This window comes from Pipra filicauda, unplaced genomic scaffold (genome assembly GCF_003945595.2).
Source record: "Pipra filicauda isolate LSUMZ 115617 unplaced genomic scaffold, ASM394559v2 scaffold261_size1826302_pilon, whole genome shotgun sequence".
Taxonomy (NCBI): domain Eukaryota; kingdom Metazoa; phylum Chordata; class Aves; order Passeriformes; family Pipridae; genus Pipra; species Pipra filicauda.
The window spans coordinates 620,677-633,658 of record NW_024104378.1 but is presented as its reverse complement, the minus strand read 5'-3'; the positions used below and the strand labels follow the sequence as shown (position 1 = coordinate 633,658).

The following is a 12,982-nucleotide window of genomic DNA, read 5'->3' as shown; positions in this document are numbered from 1 at the left end:
CAAACATTTATCTTTCAAATCTTTCATCTTTGTTTCTTCTGAAAATTAAAGCCCCCACATTCTCCTTCATGCCCCTTCAGACCTGTGCTGTGGGTGGAGAGAAGTGCCATGCTGCTAGTGACACCAGTGGGGACATCAGCAGGATGAGCAGGGTCTGAGGACTTGACCCTTCCCCAGCCACACCAAGCAGGTGGAAGCGGGCAAGGGAAGCCCCAGAATCTCTGCTCAGAGGCTCAAGAATCATAGAATGGGTTGGGTTGGGAGGGACCTTTAAGATCATCTAATTCCACTCCCTGCCATGGGCACGGACACCTTCCACTATCCCAGGTTGCTCCAAGCTCTGTCCAACAGCTTCTCTGGGCAACCTGTGCCAGGGCCTCATCACCCTCGCAGGGAAGAAATTTTTCCCAATATCTAATCTAAACCTAATCTAATCTTTCAGTTTGAAGTTATTCCTCCTCGTCCTGTCACTCCAGACCCTTGTAAATAGTCTCTCTCCATGTTCCTTGACGCTCCCTTCAGGCACTGGAAGGCCACAATTAGGTCATGCCAAAGCTTCTGTTCTCCAGGCTGAACAATCCCAATTCTCTCAGCCTTTCCTCATAGGAGAGATGCACCATCCCTCTAATTATCTTGGTGGCCTCCTCTGGACCCTCTCCAACAGGTCAAAGCAGTAGAGAAGGGCATGTGCTGCTTCCACTCCAGGAGAAATCTGCTGACAAATGTCCCCTGTCCCCAGCCTATCATCACATTTGACTTGGATGCTCTGTGGTACGTGGTGACCTCCCAGCCCAGCCTCTAACAGGGCACTAGATCAAAAGCTTTTTCACAGCTCCAGTAAATTATGCCTCAGCTTCACCCATCTGCTTCCCAGCTGACACTGCCTGAAATAAATTAATCAAGCCTATTCAATTATAGCCTCCTCTCTGTATGGTCTCTTGCTGATCCACACCTTTACGAGATGCTTCTCTTTCCTCTTGGGGCCACAGGAGCCCCTGCATGGGGCTGGAGTAACAGTCCCCAGCCCCTCTGCTCTGGCTGCATGAGAGGATTTAACCCCAGGTCCCCTGCAGACCCCAATATCCTCAGGGTTGATGTCTCAGGAACACAGCCACCCAGCTCTGGGGCAGGAGCTGCCCATCTGGGTGCCAACTTCTGTCTTGCCAGTCTTATTTCCTGTCTTTTTTAGTCTCCTGGGAAATTTCTAGAGCCTCCACTCATTTCCCCTCCTGAAGATCAATAAAAAGCAAATATAACCAGGCCACAGGGACACTGGAATGATCTCTGCACCGCCACCCTGCAGTGCAGGGCTCACAGTCCAAGCTAATGCAGGTGGGAATCTTGTTTCCTTGCCTGCTTCCCTTCCTGCCTGCAGGGATGGGGCTTCTGGAGGGAGGGAAAACTGCCTGAGATGGAGTGGGGGAATGCGAGTTACTCTGCAAAAGTAAAATAGAGTTTGTATTTCAAGCTGTTCTTGGGTTGAGGAGTCAGTGAGGGGGAGTTGCGGCTTCCCCTTTTCCTATGTGAATCCTGCGAGGTCCAGTTTCTGCATCCCATGGGATTGAGGTGCTGTGGGAAGCTGTGACACCCAGGACAGCCCCCCACGACCCCCAAAAGGCTGCATATGGTGCCATGTCTGCACAGACAGTGTGCGGGGAGGCAGGTGGCACGGGGTGGGTGCTCAGCACACAGATGGCCATGCTCCAACCAGGGGAGGGTGGGGGCATTTTATATTTGTAATGTTCAGATCAATTTATTTCTAGGTTACATGAAGTACAGATATCAAGAGGAGTCATAAAGTGTAGCTAAGAGAAGGGGGGGAGGACAAGGAGAGAACAGGACCAGAGAGTACACTGAAGTGTGACAATTCTAATTCCTTAAGAGGCAAGAAACAGGCTCTAAAATAAGAGTGAGCAGACATCCTATTTTAAGTGTTCAGCACTGATGGGTTGGACAAGCACTGCTGTGTGGAGAATCCTGTGTGACACCACACAGAAATACAGCTCCAGGGAGCGGGAGCTGAAGAAACAGTCCCAGTGCTTCAATTCACTATGATTTTGGAAGTAATAAAGCATCAATATGGACTCTGCCAACCTGGCTGCTCAGGCCAGTGGGCTCCACTGTGAGCTCTGCACACACAGCTTTGATCCCAAGGAACAATCAGCCACTTCCCACACATCCATGTCCTGGCTTCCCAAGGCCAATTCCCCCACCAGCATCCTTGTAGCCTGCTCCTCACTCATGTATAGACTCTGTGCAGATAAAACCCACGACCACTTCCCAGCACACACCTCCAAACAGTGAGTGGGCACCCTCTGGAGACTCCTACCTGGGACACGGACTCCATGCAAAGGGTTAGAAAGCGCCATCCCAATCTCAGTCATCCCATACCTCTCCAGCAAGGTGTGCCCAGTGATGCTCTTCCACTTCTCCAGGACAGGCACTGGCAGAGCTGCTGAGCCTGACACCATTAACCTGCACAAGGAAAGCCCAGGTAAGAGAGTATCCAAGATTACCTTTGCTTCAGGGAATTTGCAACCTAACAGGGTCACATAAAGTCCGCTCCTATGTAAAACCTTAAGATAGAAACCCCCGAAGCCTTTTAACCGGTATCAAAGATGTTCCTCACATGCTCTGTCTGATATGGGGTTTAAGTTAAGACAGGACAGTCTCCTAAAACAGGTCCTGGAATACAAGCATGGGCTGCAGGACAAAGTCCTCAGCCACGTGTTACACATGGTGACACAGACAACGAGCCCCTTCTGGCTTTACCATGCAAGAGTGGCTCATAATTAAATAATGTCACCCTTGTTCCTGTCAAAGAGACACTAAGGCACAACAACCAGCACTGAAAGAGCTGGTGCTAAAAGGAAAACCTGGAGGATCCATGGTATGGATACCCAGGCACCAGCAGCCCCTGCCCACAGGGGCATTGCTCTCCCACCTGATGTTCTCCTGGCAAAAGGCCCGCACGAAATCCTGGACTTGTGGCTGGGAGAAATGCTTGTCGTAATATTCCATCAGTTTGGCATAGATGGTGGGCACTGCCATGAAGACACTGATACGGGGAGCTTCGGAGCTCAGCAGCCTCTTCCAAACCTAGAAAGGAAGGGAACCTACATGGATAAAAATGCACCTGTGTTATCTAAGACTTCTGGGAAGTACAAACAGCTGGAAGCCTGTTGCGTGCACCTCATCCATGTCCAGAACAAGTTCCCAACCTTCATCATGCCCTTATTGCCCAAAGCACAATATTCATCTCTTATCTCACCAGTGGATCACCTACCTGCTGTCATACTCACAAGATGATGGAAATGGCATTTTTAGTGCTGTCACATTACAGCCAAGAATTTGCTCTTGAAGACAAAAGCTTGTGGCAGAACCAGTTAATTCCCTTATCATGCACAGTTCTCCAAAGGCTACACAAAGCCATCAGCTTTCCAAAGCATGAGAGCTCTTCTTTGGAAAGACACTAAGCCACGTTTGAAGAACACAATACACAGGTAGGAGCCCAGGGACTCAAACTTCTGAGGGAGAAAAGCTTTGAAGACAGATGGCAGAGTCTGGAAGAGGAAGATCACACACTGGAACTGGGAGTGAGACTCCATGAAAATAGTCATCTGCTGCTGAGTGGGTGCAGAGAGACATGTCCTCAACGAGCTCAGAGGAGCCACCAGAATCCACAGGTAAACCAGTGGCAGCAGGAGAAAGCAGCTGGCCAGGAGGGCCAATACACCAATGAAACTCTTCCCGAGAGGAACAGTCATAGAATCAGTAAGGTTGGAAAAGACCTCTTAGATCATTAAGTCCAACTGTTAACCCAGCACCACCATGTTCACCACTAAACCAGGTCCCTATGGGACAGATATTTTTCAGCTGCAACTCCTGCTAACCTGTGGGAACTATTAATGGGGGCAAATTCCACCATCCAGCTCTGCTGGGATGTGGATGAAGACCCTCTCTGGGATGAGCAGCCCCTGGGAGCAGTTAACAAGGCGCAGGAGCCACAAATACCACACTTGGGCCCACTCCTTCCACACCTTGCCACTCATCCCCCTAGGCGAGCTCTTCCCAAGACAGGAGCGATCCAAAGCCATCAATAAATCAGAGGCCCCACTGACGGCCGCCTCCTTCCCCTCGCTCCGGTCCCTGCCCCGCTGGTGACAAATGTATTTCCTAACAGCTCCTGACAGGGCGCTGCCTCCGCTCCTGCCCGCGCACGCTCAGCTGCACATGGGCGCCTGCGAGAACCCCGGCAAGGCAGGGACTGATTGAAGGTGAACCACAGATTCTCCTTCATGCTGTCACTCTGCCCCTTCCCCTCCATTCTGCTCGCTCAGGCTCCATTTCATTACTTTCTACTTGGCTGCACTGGCGCCGCCTCCCCCCACGTCTTGCACTCCACTGCTCCAGAACAATCAGCTCCTAAAAAAAACTCACCACCACCACGGTGTTATTCTTAATAGAGCAGGACACATCCACAAAGGCACTGTCCCATCCAACAGGAGAGAGTTCATGCTGCCTCCCAGCCCAGAGGTGCGATGGGGAGAGAGGAATGCATAAGGTGGAAATCCCCTGGACACCTCGGGAGGTGGGACACGAGCACTGCAAGATCCCCTGGACATCAAGGAAGGCAGAGTTGGAATATGACTTCCTGGACTGATGGGTGATATGTTCAGAGAGGGGATATTTCACTCCCTGCAGAAACCCCACCTACCAGCACGATCTCCAAAACCCAAGCTGGAATATGCAAAATTGCATTCAGAAGGATCTAATCCCTATCATACGCCTCCCATCCTCTTTTTCTCTTCAGCCTCCCAATATTTTTCCCATTCAAGGCAGCAGAATGGAGAAGGGCTGCAATCTCCAAAGCCAGGGCTGAATGGACCTGCTCTCCTCAGCCTGGTGTTCCCGAGAGCCATTGCTGTGGGCAGGGAAAGACATGTCATGGCAAGCAGGGATCAGGACTGTGTTGAAGGGATCGAAGGGAGACAGATGCTCAGGGTTGTTCAATCCTTGCTGGGTGATTTTTTTTGTCTTCCCAAGTCCTGAGCAGCTGTGGGGAACACAGGGAGATTTCCAGTCTGGCCATGCAGCAGAGTTATTTTTATATGATTTTGGATTTGAAAAAAAACAACACTATCACTCTAAACAGAGCAAGTCTCTCTTGCACCCCAGAATTCCCTGTCCCGCTGTGCCTGCTGAACTCCTGCTCTAGATAAAACCCTTCTCCTGCCACTCCAGCCATAGGAGCAGCTTTTTCCATGTCAGTCTGACTTGCCCCAGCAACAGCCCCTTCCTGAGGATAAGCAGCTGCCTTTGGATTTGTGCCACCAGCTGCTGGGGTGATCTGCTGACAGCCAAACTCCCCACCTGCTCTGCTCCCGCTCAGCCAAATCTGGATCCTTCCCATGTGTTTAACAGGACTAAGCCCCAAGCTGTGGTACAAAGCTGGCAGCTCTAAACACTCCACAGAGCCCGAGCTGGCCAGAGGGCTCATCACTGCCCAGCCAGCTGGAACAGCTATTCCTGGGTTATAACTTTAACTTCACGCTCTGAGAGAAGAATCTGGGAAAGCCTCTTTACCTGGGACTAATCAATCAATTCCGGGTCTTGGACAGGCTTGTAGCAAGAGGCCACTTTGTCCTTCCAACACCCGGCATCCTCCGACAGCATCAGGCTTGGAGTAGCACAATCCATCTCCCCCTCTGTTCTCCCACGTGTCACTGACACCACATCAATTCCCTGTGGAAAGGATATTGGCAGCCCATCATTCTGTTTTATTTTGCTCACCTGACACCTCAGGCCTCCAAATGCTTTTAAAAGCCCTGGATTCAGGAGGAAAATGTGGCACCTCATGCCAGGGCTACTGGGTTCTGCACCAAGGGAAGCAGCAGCCTTCCAATGGAATATGCTCAGGATCAAGATTCCTTTTAAGATAACCAAGGGCTAGAAACAAAAAGTTTCTCACTGCAAGAAGCAAGAGTGTGAACAGCTTCCCATCAGGAATAACAGCAGCGAATGCTTACAGGACAGGGTTGCTTGTGCCAGCAGAGAAATGGGAGACCTAATGTTCCCAAGAGCCTTCCTGTCAGCATGACATTCCTGATTTTCCCCCCTTCCTACTGCTCAAAAGCATATCATGGTCTGGCCAGTGGGATTTTGCCATCACTACATGGAAAAAAAAGGAGAAAATGACACCAGTGGGTACAAACCAGCCACAGTGAGACACAGCTGGAAGATTTTTCCCACGTATTTTTCCCAGCATGCAGATGGTGAATGAGGGTGAAGGAACATACAAGCTGCTCCAAGGGATGGTCATTCCACAGAGCAACCTTCTCAACCAGCCCCCAGACCCGCTAAGATCATCTGAAGGAAGAGATGTGAGCACAGAGGAGAAAAGGCAATCATTATTTCCTTTTACAGAGGGAGACACGCAAAGACATGAGCTAGGAAGAAACAACAAACTCACCAACACCTGGGCATCTTCTCATGCAAAAAAAAGAAGAGAAGGTGGAAAAATCATTTGCATCCTAAATCATGTAAGATTTTCCCTGATACAAGATTCCCAAAATCAGAACTGTGAGCCGAAAAGGAAGCAAATACCAGCATGGATTTTTCCATCAGCCCACAAATGGATAATGTGCTGTTGCCTCTATTGACAGACACAACAGCTCCTCTCTCCTATAAAATTATTGTACCATTTTCAGTTGTTATTGAATTTTTCTCAACCTTTTCAAAAGTAACAATCCCCCTAATGCAAGGTTAACTCATCCCTTTACTTCCCTTTTGCTCAGGGAGATGGGTCTGTGTTTTACATTGACTACTGCCATGTGGGAAGCATCAGCAAGGAAGAGGGCTGACCGTGTTTTCCAGAGTGTCTGTGAGAGCAACAGGCACAACAAGGCTGTAGCCAAAGCAGCTGCTCATTTGGGGAGATCCTGTGCCAAACATCGAGGGTAGGAAGCTCCTGTAACTCAACAGCAGCAGCAAAGGGACGGCAGGACCACGCTCACAAATTTGACAGCAATTTATCCCCAAAAAGCACACGGGCATGACATGAGATGAGAGAGCACCAAGGGGAGCTCTGCTCACTCCCAAGGACTGAGCAGCCGACACTTCACGAGCAATATGCAGAAAGAGAGAAACACTCTTCTCTTCAAAGGGAAATTGGGCCCTCGGTGGCTTTGTCTCATGTTTGTTATAACCCCAAACTGTTCACGCTCTGCGTGACTCTGGTTTTAATCATTTATTCATCAGCGCAGTTTGACGGCCCCTCTGCATTCCAGGCTGAAGCTTTTAAACCCTTCCTATGCTGGAGGCATACAGAAAGGAGCAAGTGCTTTCCCTGGGACCTGGAAATATAAGTAAATATGACAGGCTCTGGTTCCATTTTTTGTATTTCCCCACACACATCAAAAGCCATTACTTAGGAACAGATGCTGAGGACAGACGGCAGATCTGGGGAGATGGGAAGAAAACCTCTAACTTTTTAAAGCCAGGTCTGTGAGAAGTGATCAAACATAATCCATTCACTAGTGACCTGCTCCTCCCTCCACCAACTCCTCTTTGAGTCTGAAATAAAATTACTCCTCTGAAGCCTCCCATTAATGGATGAAAAGACTTCCAGCCTTTCTCCAGCTGAAATTGGATGGGAGCCACGATCCCCAGCACATTTGGTTATTGGAGCTCAGATGCCTGTGCTTGGATTTGCTTTTCTTTTAAAAATAAACTAAAAGAGCTGCCCAGAGTGATGTTTGCAGAAGTGACAGATCCAGGGGAGAGGCTCAGTGTGGTACACGCTTCTCCTTCCCAGAGGCAACCAGAGCTGCCAAGCCCTGGATCTCCCCATGCAGCCCAGCCAAGGTATAAAGAATCAGCCCAGCCTGGCTCACACAGATAACAGCAGAGCCAAGGACAAAGTTTGCTCCCAGACGTAGCACAGGCTCTCCTGGCCTTTGGGAAGTCAGGGCTGTGACCACATAAGATGCAGCAGCGACCCTGGAGCGACACCTCACACACAACCTCAACGAGTGCCAGGTCTGCAGCTCCCTCCCACCACCGGGAAAAGGTGCCACAGGTGACAGCACACCCACAGCACGTCAGGGCAAGCTTGTCCCAAATCACACACCACCTTTGGGCACTCAGCAGTCCTAGTTCCCTAGAAAGAAGGGTCTAATTAAGATGATTTTGATGGCTTTGCATGCGACATTGTAAAACAGGGTATGGTTTTTAGAGGGTTTGATCCTCAGAGGCACCTTAAGTCACACACGCAGTGAGGCTGGCACCAAAACAGCAGCTCTTTGCAACTGTAGGGTAGTAAATCTGCATCTTGGCATATTTATCATGGAAGGGTTTTCAGGGCACAGCCAGGGCTGTCACTGCACAGGCAGAACATCACAGCTTGAAACCTGCCCGGCAGAGCCGAGCGGGCAGCACACGCCACAACTGGGTCACTGGAGTGGAGATTTCCATAAGCTTCTCCCATCACTCATCAGAGCAAGCTTTTTCTTTCAGGTTTTTGAATACTTTTATTTCCCACTCGGCACAAAAGACTGGAAGACCTCCTGGAATCTGATCTTGTGTTTATCAATGCAAAGCTGACAGGGAGCCTTTTCCTATTAGAATATCTTTCCCTTAAGGCAAGAGCAAGGATGGTCCAAGGCAAAGATAAGCTGTTCCTGTTGTTCAAACTCAAAATGGATCCTCTTCGGCCAAAAGCCTCAGCAGAGGCTGAACTGCTGTCTGACTGACCTCATGACTTGCTTCAAAATGCTCCTGTCTATAGGGTACCTGGCACAGCCAGGTCCTGGTCTGGAATGGGGACGTCAACATGTGACTGTTACAGCAAGAGCAGCTGCATGGAGGGCACACAGCTTCTCCTCACTCCATCTCTCCAGACTCACTGACATTTCCATGGAGCTACAGTCACCACACAGGGAGTGCTCAGCCTCAGCAGCCTGAACTGCTGCAGGAAGGGAGCCCCTGGAAATGGATGCTCTAGTGAGTGCTTGGTGCAAGCCCAGAAGCCTCCAAAAAGCACTTGGTCACAGGCTTTCTCTGCTGCCCAGTAGGAGAAGGCTCACTTTGCAGTTCTCCCTTAATGAAAGCATTGATCTCTTCTCCTCTGGCCACCAGAGTGCACAAAACCTGCATAAAAATCTTTTAAATGTCTCCTCCTGCACAAGCAAAAAGCTGGCACCTGGGATAGGGTCAGCAGCAGCTGAGGAATGCAAACAGGAACAGCACAGCTGGAGAAGTAAACTCAGCTTGGAAGCAGGTTATGGTGGGAGGATCATGTAGGGATGCTGAGGCTGCAGCTTGCTCTGGCTCCAGAGGAGGTTTCTGCCCTCCCAGTTCTCACCCTTGAAAAACACTAAAATAATTATATCACAGCCAGCTGTGCCCCACACAGCTGCTGGGAGGAACACACTGCCAGGCTCACTGCTGTTCTCCTGCCTGCTCTGTGCCCACAGCAGTGCTGAAAACTCTCCCTCTCAACCATCCCTGCCATTTCCAAGCCCAGAAGCACAGACAGGCACAGTGGATGCTGCTCCCATGGCCCCCAGGCAGAGAAGGGCTCCCTGTAAAGACACTCCACCCCATGGAGTACAAGCACCAGAGGACTTTGCATGTCACGTACAAGTCGACTAATTCTGGAAAGTAAGGGTCCATTTATAAACCCTTTATTAATAAATGATTAATAGATGCAGCCATATTTTTTAATAACTTGCAATAAAAAGATGCTACAAAAAGCTTAAGCAAGACAGTCTTAACAGATGGTGCTATAAAGTGAATTATAACATGTACAGTAGCTGGTGCAGAGTAATGGATGTCCTCATTTAATAAAAAGAATCTGATTTTATGCAGCAACTTTCACGCTTGAGGCACCTCAGTACAATTTAACAAGTCCTCATGGCCTCAGCAGTAGCTTGTGTGCAGCCACAGACATCAGATGCTGCTTTAGTGAGGGAGAGGACGTTGGTCAGGACACTGGGGCTACTCCACAGTCCTGATTTTTCACCTTTCCTTGGCCAGCTCCCAAAAACAGACGGAAAGGTCTGAAAGCTGCCACCTCCTAACACTGCACCGCAGGGAACGACAAGCAAGCCTTGGTCTGGGGCTGGAACTGTCTTCTCAGGAAAAAAAAAAAAGAGCATTATTCCCACCACCAAACCCAGACTGCCATCTGCATCCACGACTATGAGGCATGCCGCAAATTATGTAATTTAATAAACACTGTAATAATAAAGTATTTATTTTGTATAATGAAGTGTTAGTGATTAGAAACCAAACACACATCGGGCGTGCTGCTGCGGTTTCTCTTGAACCTTTGCCAGTATCACTCAAGGCTAAATATGTCTGCAGCAGGTTGAGAGTAAGTTCCTCGCCTTGTTTTGATCAGCCTGTCAAGTGTTTTAGCTGCCAGTCGAGTTTCTTTATATCACACTATAATTGGCTGCTTTCTCAAGGTGCAGCGAAGGAAAAAAAGCACACGGCAAAACTTGGGCTCCTTTGGCAAAATCCTCCACTGCTGCTTTGCTGAAAGCTGATTTCAGTAGCAAAGGGCATTTTGTAAACAGCTGGTGAAAATAGAGTGGAACTGAAAGGCAGCTTGCATTAAACTCCACAAGAAAGCCTTATTTACCCTCCTGTGCTCGCTTTGTAGTGTCGATCAAACCACTTGCAGCTCCCAGGGGAGGCCCTCGGAAAAATAAAGGGAATACAAAAAATAGAAAAGCAAATGACGTCCTTCAGAGCCCCAGTGCACCTGAGAGGTCCCAGAACAGCACCCCAACCTCCCTGCCCAAGTTCAAGCTCCAGGGTCAAGCGGCTGCCACCGGCGCTGTCCCTGCGTGCCCTTGGACACGTCTGGGGAGAGCTTGGATCAGGGAGGGCAGGAGGGGTGTCCCACTCCCCCATCCTGAACCCATCCCTCAACGTCAGCTCATTGATTTGCAGAGCAGAGAAAAACACCAGGGGACAAGGGACCATCAATCACCGGTGGCACAGGACGTGGAGCAACGCGCCCTCCAGAGGCTTTGGTTCCAGGATCCCAGCACCAGCTCTGCCTCCCAGCACTGGCCACGCTCCCAGCTCCAGCACACGCCTGCCGCACCCCAAGCTTTTGGGGTCACACCCTCAGGTCACGGGAGGACAATTTGGCAGCATCCATCAAGGAGAGAGCACTGATTACAGCTGCCGGGGGACTTTCCTGCCGCCTTCTACTGCAGCATCCTACCAATTTACTCTTGAAATTTGAGTGCAGAGCTGCCCCTCTGGGATTCTGGAGCTGTTCCACCCCAAAGGATCAGTGTTTAGGTGTCAGAGCCATCTTGACACGAGGAAGGAAGTGTCCATTTTCTGTGGTTGCTTCTCTGAGAAGCAGAAATAAGCACTGAAGAACTTCCCCGGTCCTGCCATCATTCAGATCGGAGCCAGGGCTCACCCTCACGTGGCAGCAGCACTGCCAGAGGCTTCCAGGTGTATCCCACAACTGTCCTTCCAGTATGACAAGTGTATGGACAAACACAAACAGGTAGAAAAGCCTGTTTAGTTACACAGCACAGGCTTGACAGGCTCCTTTCACTTTCCCACGGAATTCTGCAGTGACACCACACATCTCCCTTCTGCTACGAGGAGGCAGCAGCACCTGAAAACCCAATTATCCCTTAACAGTGACACTGCAGACACCATCCACGACACTGGGAGATGTGGATGAATGGTGCTGGACCCCAGGAGCTGGGAACTGTAGAACCTTTTCCATCTTCCTGCTGCTTGCCCTGTTTCTAGTCCCTTTTCATCCTCTCTTTACATCGTTTACCTGCCACTGCTGCACAGAACAAAGGAGAAGCAGAACACTGGGACTGGTGTTTCCTGGCTCAGCTACAAAACGACATTATAAATGCATCATTCAGGTAAGGTTTCCCTCCTGCCACCTTTCCTAAAAGCTGCGAGAAGGTCTGGATTTGCAGACTCTCTCATATCACTGAGTCCAAACCAACAGCTCTGTTAACACTTGTTTCTCCACAGAGGAAGAGCAATGTTTCCATGCACGTGAGGAGAACCAGTATTTCTCTTACCTGAGCTGCAAGAAACTCTAAAGGCTGTGTTCTGTCACGTAATGTCATACAAAACACTACAGATATAGGATTGGAAGGGAAAAATTTGGAGTGGGCTGCCCAAGGAATCACCATCCCTGAAGGTGTTCAAGAAACAACTGCATATGGCATTCAGTGCTCTGGTCTAGTTCCAAGGTGGTGATTGCTCACAGATTGGACTCGATCTCGGAGATCTTTTCCAACCTGAATGATTCTGTGATTCTGTGAAATGCAAGGTATCAAAAAAGCCAACAAGCAGCACAGCTACAAGCAGCACCCAAGAGAAGAATCCAGCATTTCCACCTTTCCTGGCACTAAAAAAATTAAGAACCCACCAAGAGCATTTGCACCCAGAGTTAGGGTCCGTGGAAGGGCCCACCAGCAGCCAGAGACCCCCAGCCCCACGAGGAGGAGCAATGTTAAGTACGTCACGCTTAAACAAGCTGCAGCCTCTGGAATAGCATTTACCCCGGACTGAGTGCTGTGAACCACACACAGCCAGTGGCTAAAGAGCCTGGAATTCTTAAAGAACTTATTTCCAGAGTTGCTCTAATTACAATGCACGGGGTCCTGCTGCTGAATTTCAAAGGCAAGGCTCAATCCCTCCAGGCTCACCATCTGTGCGCTGAATTCCGGGAACATGATGCACGTCGCTCCCACCCACAGAGGACACAGGAGCTTATTGATCACCCCGTGGACATGATGCAAAGGCAGCACGTGCAGAATGACATCCTCCTTCTTCCACTCCCATTTTTCAACCAGCCCTGTGGTCTGCAGAGCAAAACAAACAACACAGTGTTAGGGCAGGAGGAAGGATTCTCCTGAGGTATCCAAACCCCAAATCCCTGGGCATGGCTGCCGGCAGGAATCCCAGACCTGCC

General features: G+C 49.8%; 1 protein-coding gene across 4 annotated transcripts in view; it reads right to left on the bottom strand.

The window, feature by feature from the left end:
* Nucleotides 1-12,982, bottom strand: part of ACSF3 (acyl-CoA synthetase family member 3) — a 56,161-nt gene that overhangs the window by 38,612 nt on the left and 4,567 nt on the right. For all 4 annotated transcript variants that reach the window (XM_027719765.2, XM_027719767.2, XM_039382217.1 and 1 more), the window contains 3 exons: nt 12,717-12,872; nt 2,945-3,099; nt 2,330-2,475 (listed from right to left, as the gene is read on the bottom strand). In XM_027719765.2, coding sequence (XP_027575566.2) covers nt 2,330-2,475; nt 2,945-3,099; nt 12,717-12,872 — 457 coding nt within the window. The remainder of the gene's footprint in view (nt 1-2,329; nt 2,476-2,944; nt 3,100-12,716; nt 12,873-12,982) is intronic.